This window comes from Balaenoptera acutorostrata, chromosome 13 (genome assembly GCF_949987535.1).
Source record: "Balaenoptera acutorostrata chromosome 13, mBalAcu1.1, whole genome shotgun sequence".
NCBI classification, from domain to species: Eukaryota; Metazoa; Chordata; class Mammalia; order Artiodactyla; family Balaenopteridae; genus Balaenoptera; species Balaenoptera acutorostrata.
In genome coordinates, this window is record NC_080076.1 from 44,219,182 (window position 1) to 44,233,540 (window position 14,359).

The 14,359-nt window shown below is 34.9% G+C and overlaps 1 protein-coding gene across 1 annotated transcript in view; it reads right to left on the bottom strand.

Annotated features, from left to right (window-relative positions):
* Positions 1–14,359, bottom strand: part of ASXL3 (ASXL transcriptional regulator 3) — a 172,865-nt gene that overhangs the window by 105,134 nt on the left and 53,372 nt on the right. The window contains exon 3 of the mRNA XM_057526058.1: positions 1,187–1,295. Coding sequence (XP_057382041.1) covers positions 1,187–1,295 — 109 coding nt within the window. The remainder of the gene's footprint in view (positions 1–1,186; positions 1,296–14,359) is intronic.

Sequence of the window (14,359 nt, forward strand, 5' to 3'; positions counted from 1 at the left end):
GAATTATCACAGTTGCTTGTAATTTGGAATTTCAATACTGATTTACTTTTTAATGTAAAACCACTCCTTGGTGGGGGGGGGGGCGGAATTACTGGGAAAAGCACATTGCCATAGTTGATTTTCTGGATAACCTTTAAAATCTATACAAAAAACAAGGTTTTTTTTTTTAACATATGTTGTTTCCGTTTTTCTCAATTTTACCTTCTTCCTTACTTTAGAAAATGGCTTAACGACTCAGAATTTTAATCATAAATTAAATACCCAAGTAGCTACAAAAATCAACTGAAATAATACAAGTCCTTTGATTAACCTGTATTGTTTTCTGAAACACACACAGTTTAAGAGCCTGACGCTAAGTAGTTGAGAAAGAACCCCTGCTTCTTTGCCAGGTATAACTTTTAGCATTAAAAAAAACCAAAACCAAAACAAAACAGAAAACTTCTCAAAGGAAATTAATGAACTTTAAATGTAACCCATCATTTATTAAAGCAGACTTTTTTTAATTTATAAGAAATAATACATTGATTTTGCTTGATGCAAGTTATGCAACCATTTGCAGATCATCAGCTTTTGTTCTCTGGAATTTTGCATCTTACATGGCATTTCCATTCGAGATGGAAATGGGAATTACACTAAAATAATTAAGACTCAGTTATCTGAAGCTTTTTATTTCTCTATTCTTCTCATATAACAAGTATGCATTATTAGTAAAAACTTCCCGGAGATCAGTGGTTGTTTTAAATTTGAATAATTGATTTAAATCAGCAAATTTTCAAGACGAATGGGTACATTTCTTATTTTTTGTAAAAGACAAGCATACAGGTGTGAAGCCCATATATCAACTGACGGTCATTAAGTCAAATAGTATTTGGCAACTGTGATCATCTTAAAACTTGGCTCATCAACCATGGCACTCCTCCATGTAAATTTTTAAGAATCAAGAATTTTAAGGAAGCCACAACTATTTTCCATTACCATATGTTAGAGTGAAACCACAGATATGTTTTCTTTAAAGAAAATGTCATTGTTTATTCTTAATATGAAATCATTTTTAAGACATCTGAAAACATTTAAAAGGCAAAGGAGTCATTCTACCCTTCACCCAAGTCTAATTTTGTTTACCTTCACATGTAAATGCATGATACATAGTAATAACAGACATAATACGCAGAACAGTCCAACTTACTTTGAGAGCATAGAGGCCTGACTTTCCAGGGATTTTGAAGAATGTTCCATCCCCTATTCGAGTGTTAGTGTGAAGCATTGCATTCAGACAGGCTAATGGAGAAGTTCCACTAGAAAATAAGTGTGCAAAAAATGAAGCAGTCTGAGACGCAGTTTCTGTGGCAAAACTGTTCTCAGTCTCTTAAGAAAAAAAAAAAAAAGACCCCTCGTATGCCTTTTTAAAATATCCTCCCAACCCCGAAAACATCTACATTACAATAACAGGCCAGTCCAGTTTCGCCAAAGTTAATCAGATGCATCTGTCTTATAGGCTTCAGGCAAAAAGTCTCCTGAATTGAAATTATGCTTTTATTCATAAAGCAAGCAACACTATATTTCAAAGAAACCAAAGCCCAAACGTTTGTGTGGTGTTATTTTGCAAATAATACCATGTAGCCTCAGGTTTTAAATATTACAGACAACTTGATGGTTGCACTTGAATGATCAAATAAACCAAGTTCAAGGACAGCTCCATCCTATAGGTTCAAAAGCAACAAAAGAATAATAAACCACGGAAGAACTGATTTGAAATTACAAGTATTTAAGTTACTCATGGGATTGCATTTCTCACAAGGCCAAATAAAAATCTATATCTGTGTTTATATCTCTGATACAACTTCTTCAATGACATCCTTTCCTCAGTTCTTTATTTGTCAAATAAAGAAATACGTGTTTGGGAATTCTACCCAGCTAATAATTATGTTCGGTAGTAAAGATGCAAGTGACTAAATTATGAAAACAGATTTTTTTAAGAAACCAAACAGCATTACACTATTGATTAAAATATCAAAACACATACATACAAACATTATTGAAATGTATTCATATACTTAAAAAGATGTTTATGAAATGTATAATATGTATATATTTCCTGGGGTACACTTTAGAACTTTTTTTGTGTTTTGTTTGGAAACTGATATTTTTGTACACTAGAATTTACAGGTAGAATCGTTACTTTCATTTACTTATGTTTCCACATACATTTTACTTCCTAATATGCTAAAAGATCAATATTTGGTTGAACCAATAACGATTAGAAGCCCTACTCCACCCCATTTACCTAGTAGGGGTTCTGGGTATGTAATCCAAGATATCCTGGGACAAGAGAACCTTTAGGATATTAAGGCTTCAAAGTTTGAATTTCTGTGATAGAAACATATTTTTATATCACCAACTAAATTAAAAGTTTTCTAAAAACCAAGATTATCCAATCTCTTACTTACTATGAATACTCACCAATAAAATGAAAAAGCCAAATTTGCTGAGCTGACACAACACACAATAGCAAGGCAGCATATATACACATCATGGTCATAAAGGTTTATAAGTATTGTAATAAGAAGAACACTCTTTATTATTTTAGGAAACAGCTTCTCTGTGCCAACACATCAATATGATTCCATTTGGTTTGACAGGAAGCCAGAGCCCTAATATAAATTTGGTCATAGAACAATGCAGTTAGAACACTGAAGTACACATAGAAACAATGCTGAACGTTTATGTAATATCTTTCCTCTCGAAGCTTCTACAAGCTTACAGACCTCATTTCATTATTTTTCTTCATAAAAGATGTTCTGCTCATATGTAAAGTGGGCCAGGCATACCTTATAAAGTAAAATATATTCATGTCCCAGAAATAGCTGTCCATGAATAAATTCCAGATAAATAATGCTATACATGGTATACTGAAGACTGCAAAATATATTTTTTTATCAGCATTCTCTTCAGAAAAAGCACAGACAATTTGAAGCTGGGAATTATTATGCCAGATTTGTGGAGCTTTAATTTGGTGAAACTGTCAGAAACACAGATTTTTCTGTAGGGACTTGGCAAGAAAATGTTAACACTGCAAGTAAAATAGAATCCTATACATAAAAATGAAACAATGTAGATGTTTTAAAGATATAACTTAATACAACTGTGCACCTATCAAACCTCACACACACGCTTCCTGTTATTTATTCCTAAGGTCTTAATACACACAATTCCAAGAACTCAGATTTAGAATATTAGAGAATAATACAGATTTAAAGACAACTAAAAGATACTGAACAAATATTAATTTATTATCACTAGAATTTACATTTTCTTTCTAGGGTACAGTAAACCAAAGATAATTGTAGAAGATAAACTGACTATTAAATAGCAGTTTAATGCTATGCCTGCTGCAAACATAAGTGATAAACACCCAGTTTCATATAAATAATAAGCTCTGTTGAACATGAATATATTATTAAATTATACTGTTTATTAACTCAATAAACTCAAGATTTACTGTGGAAATATTTTTTAAAATATGTAATTTACAATCACATGACAATAGATCTCCAAAAGTCTCAATGACTACTGTAATTTTCCCAAATCTTTCCCAAAACAAACATATGAAATTCGTTTTATTTCAAAACTATATAACATTTGCATTTCAGAAGAATTAAAAAATACTTTGCAATCAAATGCAAATTTTACTACTCAAGTCAGTGGTTGATAGTCACTTAGTTTTAAACATATCACTTGCATTTCTTCACAGAAAAAAAACCAAATTATATAGTTCATTTTATTTAAAACAATAAAACATTAGCATCGAAAGAGTGAAGTGCTTACTAAAAAGGTAACTGTTTTATCCACTGCATATACATAGGAAAGTGAATTTTAAAAATCTTTCATACCCTTTACTTATTGCTATTATTCTCAACATTTCCATAAGGTCTAGAAATTTTGGACTGCTCTCCCTGAAAACATGAATGTCTTAATTAACTGTCATTGAACAGGAGTAAATAAAAGTCTCATTTATGTATTTTTATTATTTTAATATTCAGAAAAAACAGAACTAGCAAATATACCTAGGCCAGCTTTAAAAAAGATACAAACATATATTTATACATCTGTATATATTAAAAAAGCACAATGACTTACTGTGGGTATGAAAGAAGATGAGGCAAGTATGTGTTAAAAGTCTGTATTCTTAGATAGCATGGACATCTTCTATGCAATATTTCTTAGTTTTAATTAAAAAAATTTGTTCACACTTAACGCAAGAGTTAATCACCTCAGTCAGAATTTAAAAGCTTAAATTTCTGGAATAGAATACGTGCATGTGTACACAATATATGCAATAATAAAACAACATTTAAACCAAAAACAATCTCTAAAATTTCAAAAGTTACTTACTTTCTAAAATGATGAATTGGAAGAATTGCGATATCCCAATTTATAAAAAGAAAACAAAAAAGAAAGGAAGGAAAAAAAAGTTAGTTTTCCAACTTAAAATGCAATTCTACATCTTACCATTTCAATAAATAAGACAGTGTACAAGAAACACACCAAACTCTTAGATTTGGCTGTTGGCAGGGAGGAAAACACTGGAGGACTGGGGTAAAAGGTGAATTCTACTTTCTTCCCTAACACTTCCATAATGTTTTCATTTTGTCCACAAGCCTCATATAGTTCCATACTAGGAATATAATTAGGAGTAAATAAGCAGGACACTATTTGCCCCCAATTCTTTTCTTTCTGCTATTCCCTGTAATTGAGCCCTTCCCTATACACCTGCCAGGGTAGATATACACCTTATTCTATTTGTTTGTTTTCCTCCTTAGACTGTAGGGTTGTGGAACCCTTCTGGTTTGTTTTCATTTCCCACAACCCCTGAAGCAGAACGGGGTGGAATTTGGAGGCAGGGGAGCAGGCATAATTTAAACTGTCTAGACATCAAAGAACCCCCAGAGATGCTTTGCAGAGCCCCAGTGCTGTGTGAACTACAGAAAAACCATTGCTTTATCACATCAAATTGTTGACAGAACACATAAAATTTTACTAATAGTGCACACTTGGTGAAGAGAATGGATGGCCTGTCTATTTTAATAATTTTAAAAACCAGAACGAATATCTGGGGAATGCAATTGGAAGAATATTTACACACGACAAAGAAAATATCATCGTTGTGGTCCTCTGTTCCTTTCCATATAACATAATAATGCTTTACAAGATAGTACTTAAGTAATCCAAATCTTAAACTACTTTACTAAGTATCTCTTAATAATAATTTTAGATGAAAGCTATTTCCTGCAAACATTTTAAAATCTCGTTTTGCAATTATGGGAACATCAAAAAAGTAATCCTGAACAACTGAAGTCTAAAAATTCAACAAATTTAAGGAGCAATTATTAAGCAGCATTATTAGTCTGTTATTGTGCTGTCTTATTAATATGAATTAATTGAAACAATTTTATGTTTACTCTTTCAAAAAAATTAATAATAGTTCCTTTCAAGTATTTTCAGTGTTGATAGCCTAGAGAAAATGTCTTAATTTTAAAGGATATATTTTTAAGGGGAAATTATGTGGGCCTCTGGGGTGGAGGTAACGTTTCAGTTCTTTATACATAATCTTAGTGTTCACTACGTGAAAATTAGGATTTGTGCATTTCACTTTATATATGTCACATTTCACAAAAAAATGTTTTTAAAATGTTAAAAAAAACCCAATAATGCACCCTTGGATTTACTTATGTATTTACATATTTAATGGGCAGGTCACTACTACTAATAGAAGAATAAACTATTTCTACCATTGAATGTGGATGAGTCTTAAACACACATGCACAAGGGTTATATCAATTGATAAATCAGTAACCTAGATGATTAAAAACTACCCTAGAATGTCAAGCCAAACAAACTTCTTACTCTTGAGAAATATTACTGCTAGTTTGGAACCCCCCAGAACAACTGAAAAATAGAAACTTAAAAGTTAGAGTCCTTTATATATATGTTACCTGAAGAATTCCAGCACATAAAATATTAGCCAAAAAATGACCTACAGCAATTCTGAAATTTGATTTTGAAGACAAAAACAGTGTCCCAAACTTCACAGTCTCTCTAAGAGGATCACTAGTGAAAGTTTTTAATGGGCACTGACTTATGACAAATAACAAATATTAGAGTTATAAAATGTTAAGTATGATTCCCAGTTTTGCAGATATAACTGAGACTGAGAGGTTAAGAATCTTTCTGCAGTTAAATAGCTAACTGATACAGCTGAAACCCAAATTCTACTCTGATTTCAAAGCCCATATAAACATATAAAAATAAATAGGAACAACCAGTTACCTCAAGAGATGGGTCATATTTAAAAAGAAGATAGTTTGCATTTTTCTATGTAAAGAATACCTACATGATTTTCAATATTCAACATGTCTGTAGGGTAAAATTAGAGACTTAGTCCCAAGTACTCTTTTATGAGGTGGGGATATTGAGGCAAGAAATAAAATTACCAAGTGACATATGTTGTACAATTTAATTCTTAAATTTAGAGAAACCGTTTCAGACTCTAAACCTAGACATGCATCTCTGATTGGCTTGAACAGTATACAAATGTATTATTTGGGGAATATAAACAGGCATTTGAACTTAGACTCTGTATCCACTTTATGGACATTACCAAGCTACCACCAGATAGCCTACAGTGATTCATACAGCCATATTCACTAAACAGACCTTTTGTTTTAGGAGACAAGAATTTCAAAACATCAATACAAGGACAAAAGTTTGCTTGGTATTATTTTAGAATAGGATCTATAAGGAAATTAAGAAATGGCCCTAAAAACGTGTAAGCTAAAGCATATAATCTAAATTATAATTTTTAAAGACCTCCAACTAAAATATGAGGTGAGGTGGTTATCTTTGATTATAGACATTAAGGAAAGAACACACTGCATGTATAGCTGAATATTGGTGATTGTATCTCTACAACTATGCATGTCGTGACATGCCATATTACCACTGCTATACTAAGAAAGGCAGTGGAATACAATGAATAAGACTGTGACTTCTGGAGCCAGTCAGCCTGAGTTCAGCTGAGGCTAGACCATTTACTAGCTCTATGACTTTGGACTTCACCTCTCTGGGTCTCAGGTTTCTCAACTACAAAATGTGGATAACAAAAGTCACTATTGCCTAGGGGATCATTCTGAAGATTTAATGAGTTAAAACATGTAAAACACCTAGAATTATGTCTGGCATATTGTATGTGTTCAAAAACTGTGAGTTATTATTATTAGTATTATTATTTATTACTATTATGGCTCAAAGTAACCAACATCTAGAGGTACAGAGGATGGCAAATGGAAAGAAATTATATATTCTGCAGCTTGTTTAAAGAATTGGTTCAGGTAATATTTTGTCTGATTTCATTTTTGTTTCATTAGTAAAAATAAGTGAAGATATGCAAGTGTACACACCCCTATCTCACAGCCTTTCACATGTGATAAATATTGAAAATAACTTATTCAGTAAAGGTAGAGAGAACAGAATGATAATAATAAATATCTATTATTATAGGTGCCATTTATCGAGCATCCCTAATGCAACCGGGCTTTCACAACTATTATCTATATTCCTTACAGTCACCATAAAATGTAAACATGATTCCTAGTTTTACAGATGTAACTGAGGCTGAGAGGTTAAGAATCATAGTGTAGTCAAATAAGAACTAAGTGACACAGCTGAAACCAAATTCTACTGATTCCAATGTCCGTGCTCTTTCCACCACCCCACATTCTCTGTCCATAGAGTTGTTTCTTCCACTTAACTATCCTTGGATACTACAAAAGAATATTTAGCACTTGAAGGAAACACACAAAGAAAAGCCAGATGCTGGAAAATGGTAAGATGTTGGCTCCATCTTCACTCAACGTTGCCTATAACAATGACTCCCCCAGTAAATTTCAAATAATAAAAAGAAAGAGCTAGATTGCAGAAGATGACACTGTTGGTTGTCTTGTTCAGGTACTGCTACCCTATGAAAACTAAGGAAGAAAGACCTTTGAGAGAATATGGTAGAGAATTCAGATCCGTAATTGAGATGCCTCTTTGTAGAACTAGATCATTAAAGAATAACACAATCCATTAGTTGAATAAATATTTATTGAGCACATTATATATGCCAAACTAATCTCGAAATAAATTTGCACTCTGACAGTGCTTTGTACAGGACAGAAATGCAGGCTGAGCTGATCTGAATTCTCTGAATACATATGAAATGACAAGGGATTCAGGAGAAAGGAGCCTTGAGGCATGTGACACAAAAAGAAGAAAATCATTTGGAATTTAGATGTTATACCTAGTTTATTCTAAGGAGATGACTGAGATGGTATCATGTGTGGATTTCTTCTATCACTAATTCCAATGCAGAATTGCAGAATTCCAATGCAGCCAACCCATGGCCATTGATGGCTCTTCAGGACTTTATACTACTTCCCCACAACTATAATCTCAAAGAGAATATTTTCACTTATGCCAAAAACACCCACATATCTTCCAAAATAAAATAAAACAGTGGATTTCATATATTAAAGAACAGACATTGTAAATATATTTGGTATGATAAAATAGATTCATATAAAAATGTTAATTCCTATGTTCTACTTGTAGCTACTCATACTCTCCCATTTTGTTAGCAACGGCTAATATTACAGTGTTTCTGAATGTGTTCTGTGGGATATTAGTCCCAAGTGATGCTCAAAAAACTGTCAAAGGAGTTTCAGAAACGCTGCATTCTCCCTTTGCAAACTCACCAAATACATTAACAGTATACACTAGAGTCTCTGAAAAATCTTACATAACTCCAGAAACCTACTTAACTCAGTGTTTCCTAAGCATATATAATTTTCAAATCCTCCCCACAATAATATGTAGCAACATCCCCTATTACAGAATGCCAAGAAATATATGTGGGGAAATGCTAAACTTTATTTATGGTTAGGGTCATTAGGAAAAAGTACCTAGTGGGGATACTCCCAGGAATATTTTCTTAGCAAAATGCTTAAAAATTATTTTAAAGTTATATAAAATATTTGTTTCTCTGTGAAAAAATAAAGCAGTGTGATGATTCTTTTTCCCTGTGTAGATTTATAAAATTGAAAAACACCCAGGCGCTTTAAATAGCATTGAAAAATTTACAAACAGTATCCACATATAAATGAAAATACTATATATTTGCAATATTATATTACCCAACATAAAAGTCATCTTCCTCATCTCTCCCAGTGGAGATCTTCCTCCTGATTCTCTATGTCTCTCACTCGGTGACGGGTACCCTCCTCTTCATCACCCAGGAATGGAGCATTTCTCAGACTATTTGAATTATTCTGCCTCAACAACGTTCATCTTTCAATATACATTTTTTAACTTCCTCACATCCTAATTCAAACAATCTTTACGTCACAAGAAGACAGTTCTATAGCTCCTACCCCTACCCCTGCTTTCAATATCTCCCTGCTGCAATTTGGTCTACCCACTGGTGCCAGAGCAATTTGCCTATTAAAAAAACACAAGCAAACAAATGAAACACTGCTCAGGCTTCAGGCCATGCCATACACCAGATTGATTGACTGCTTTTTTCTTAATCAGTGCTTTTCACTGCCCACCAAAGGAAGCACAGAGCCCTTGGCTGACATTGGGATCCTCTACAGTACACTTGGCACCTCCTTCATCTTCCTCTTCCCCAACTCTCAGATTACTCCCCGATTCCCAGACTACTCTCCTCTGATCTGATCCAGCTCAGTAAACCATGTGCTTCTGTGGTTTCCCATCTCTCTATTTTGGCTCCTGTGAAACCCTCTGCCTGGGATTTCATCCCACTCCTTGCTCCATTTACCATTCAAAATAAAATGCTTAACTACCACCTGTATGGTGCCAATAAGTTAAATGGCCACCAGTAGGTTATAACTATAGATATAGATATACTTTGTATATACGTAGCCTTCTGTGATACCAGGGTATCTCCCTCACTGTATTACAATCTCAACACTCTGCATATCCCTCCTGGTTTCCTTCCATCAAAATTGTTTACACTTCTAGCTCTCCTGCCCTTACAACTTCCAACCAGTCTGGGAACTCCACGGAGGATAGACACATATTTATTTATTTGTATTATCTGACAAACAATCCCAATGTACTCAAAAGGTGTTTGTTGAAATGAACTTAATCACTGCTATAAAAATTGTTACAATCACGGATTTGTAGACATAAAGCACTCACAATGAATATCATCTATATTTTATTGAAACTCCTGACTACAATTATGTGTCTCAAACACCCTACCTACTACACAGGCTACATGGCCATCTTATATTGGCACGCCCTGCATTCCTTTCTCTTAGGAACTTTACCTTATTCCAGTTCAGCCATCAGTGAAATGGTCCTGATTTCCCCACCAGAAAGGCTAGCCACGTTAAACTATCTGGCCAAATTGGGGGAGTCTGAGTATCTCTGGGGAAACTGATATAGAAAATAAAGGGGATGAGCATACGTTATTTTCAGTAAAAACATAAGCTTACTGTAACGGTACAAAAAATATTAGCTAGTGACTACCTCTGCTTCCACAAGGATGGAGCCTGCTGAGAACCAAGTTAACCACAGGCAAGCAGAGCGAAACATAGGAAGAAAACATGGGGGGGAAAGATGACGTCACTTGGACTCCTGCATTATCTAGTCACGTTGAAGTTCAGCCTATTGGATGTACAAGTTAAATAAGCCAATAAATCCCCTGCTTATTTTATTTTTGACACTTGTCTAATAGGCTAAGTGATTTATACAAGCTTATCTCATTTTTCTAGGCCTCGATGTTCTCATCTGTAAAATGATGAATTCAAAACAGGTATGCATTAAAGCTCTACTAATATCTTTCTGGTTAAGGCTTTAAGGACAATTAATAATGGTTGGACAATTGGCATACTGTTGATTCTAGCCACGCCGCCTGCCTTTATATTCCCTTCATCTTCAACATCGTCTTCTGTTCTCCTCTCTTCCTACTCATTTGTCAAGGATGCCTCGCCTTCACCTCCTAAAAACTCCTAATTAACTCTCCCGTCCATAGTGATGGTTTCTGAACCTCTGTAGGCATCACAGCCTGTCCTGTGACTGCAGCATTTAGTTCTGTGCTATCTAATACCTCGTGGCTCAGTGGTAATCAGCTCCTTAGGACTTGTTCCCCTCATAGGGCCCTGTCAGACTCGGATGCTCAGAAAACATTCAGTGGCTGGTGATAAGCTAACATTTCATGATTTACAGAAGAGAACAAAATTTGAAGCTTGGCAATACCAAACACTGGCTGAGGATGTCCAGAAATAGGAACTATGAAATACTCTAGTGAGAATATAAACTGATACAACCAGTTTGGAAAGGCATCTGGCAATATCTAGTGGAAAAAAAGAAAAGAAAACAGGTGCTCATGCTTTACAGATCAGCAATTCCACCTTTTGGTACAGTCCCTGGAAAAACTCAATGCACATTCACAAAGAGTCATTATTTGTTCAGGAAAAAAACTGCCAATAAATTAAATGTTCACCAGTAGGTTATAACTATAGATATAGATATACTTTGTATATACATCGCGAAACTATAAAATTCTGAACCACAATAGTACACAGCAAATCTATGACACTGATTGCCTCTGAGAAGAGAAGGAAATCAAAGGAACTCCAGCTTTTTCTGCCAGACTTTATTTAAAAGAAATCCAAAGCAACTATGACAACATGTCCACATCTGCCAATTCCAGCGGGTGGTTGTTGGTCTGATATTTTGCTGTATTTTCAAAAAAGAAAAAAAAAAAAAAAGATTGTTGATGATTGTGTTCTTTTACCCATAATTTGGCTTCTCTCTGATTCTATCAGAGCCTTCTCCCCTGTGTCAACTTATACTAAGGTTTAAACACTTTTATGCAAGCAAATAAAGAAACACATGGAAATTATATGAAAGTGTAAAGGTACATCACTATACAGAGTTAAAAGTAATAAATCCCTCTCAACTTCCCCCAACCACACCCATTGCTTCTGAAGTAATGACTATTAAAGATGTGTCATGGTGTTTTCCCAGAGCTTTTCCTATTTTCATTCATACATACGCATATGTTCAACTCTGCGGTTTTGTATTTTAAATTTCTTTTCAACAGAAATGAGAGCTGTTAGTGCATACCAGTAGATGCATGCTTTTTTACTTAATAATATGAATGAGAAAATTGCCCATAGAATATTGTTTGCTCTGAATGTTCTATAGACTATTAAATGCTCTTAATATTCATAAAATGGTCTTACTATCCGATAGAGTAGATATGTTGTACTGTCATTTTTAAACTATTTCCTGATTATTTAACATGTAGCTTGCACCTAATTTTACCCATTCAAATAGCGTTGCAGTGAAGAATCTGGTATATATGTCTCCTTGTAAGTGTGCTGTAGACTGAATGTTTGTGTTCTCCCCAAAATTCATATGTTGAAACCTAACCCCCAACGTGGTACTATTGGAAGGTGGAGGCCTTTGGGAGGTGATTAGGTCATGAGATGGAGCCGTCTTGCATGGGATTACTGTTCTTATAAAAGAGACCCTGGAGAGCTCTCTCCCCCCATTCCCATGTAAGGACTCAGTGTGAAGTCAAACATCTATGAACCAGAAAGCAGGCCCTCACCAGACTCCAAATCCACGGGTGCCTTGACCTTGGACTCTTCAGCCTCCAGAACGGAGAGAAACAAATTTCTGTTGTGTATAAGCCACCCAGTCTATGGTATTCTGTTACAGCAACCCCAACAGACTAAGACAGTAGGTATAACTATTTCTCTAGGATAGATTCCAAAAAGTAGAATTTTTATATAAAAGGGCGCTTTAAAAATGTTGATAGTTACTTCCAAATTACCTTCACTGAGAGTAACTATTTTCCCCACCCTAGTCCATGGTGGACCGTATTCATCTTTAAATTTTGCTGATCTAATCAAATGAAGGTAAAGAGGTCACTCCAGGCATAGAGAGCAGCATGAAGAGGGCATACAGGGACAGAACTGAACATGATCTGCAGAAACATGATTATTTGATATTTCCAGAGCAGTGAGTGGGAGGGAGAATAGGGTTGGGGTCAGATTCCAAAGGGAAGGTACGCACCATGCCAGGTACATGACAGTTATACCTCAGTTTAAACTCCCTGGTGAGGAGCTTAGACTCCATGCAGGAGATGATGGAGAGCCCCAGAAGACTGTAAGGAAGGAAATACCCTTGTCCTGCTGTACGCATGAGGATAGATCCAGAATGAGACAGGTCTAGAAGAAGACAGATCAATTAGGAGCCTGCAGGACTAGACTGCAGGGAAGATAACGAGAACCTCACCAGAGAAATGATGGTAAGGAAGAGATGTGGAGAAAGAGTCAAGAAATACATGAGAAGAAATATGGGGGACAAAAACCAGGAGGTACAGAAACTCACAAGATGTGTATGATGAGGTAGCAGAAGGAATTTAGGATTGCTTCAGGGGCTGGGGGTAAACGCTGGTATAATGAATTAAAATTGGCAACATAGAAGAGACAGTTTGGGAAAAAATATGGTGCATTTAGCTCTGGACTTACTAATTTAAAGGTATGCATCCAAAATTCAGATATACACATGCATCACAGAGTTAACACTGGGGTTAGAGACAAACACTGGGGAGCCATCAGCATATAGATGGTATTTGGAAAGGTGAAAATTGAAAGGCACAGATGTAGACTAATAAAAGAAGAGAAAGTGACTGACTTGAGCTTATTACATTCCAAAGTCAGAAAACTACATGAGAAAATATTTCTGAGATGAAAAAAGGAAAAAAGAATCCCCTCAAGAATTTCATTACAATAATATGAGGTGTAACTCTAACTTCAGGATATGACTATTTTAGAAGTCAGAGTAAATCTCTGTATTCATAGGTGGAAACAACCCGTAAGTAGGAAATTACCTAGACGATCTTGCCAGCAGGAACCTTTCTTTTAAATATAGTTTTTCTTTTAAAGGGTAATATAATACACACTACCAAATGTAAAATAGATAGCTGGTGGGGAGCAGCTGCATCGCACGGGGAGATCAGCTCGGTGCTTTGTGACCACCTAGAGGGGTGGGATAGGGAAGGTGGGAGGGAGACGCAAGAGGGAGGGGATATGGGGATATATGTATACATATAGCTGATTCACTTTGTTATACAGCAGAAACTAACACAACATGGTAAAGCAATTACACTCCAATACAATAAAGATGTTAAAAAAATAAATAGAAAAATAAGAATGCACATAAAAAAATAAATAAAATAAAATAAAATAAATATCAGCCTGATGGCAAGTGCCTCAGGTTT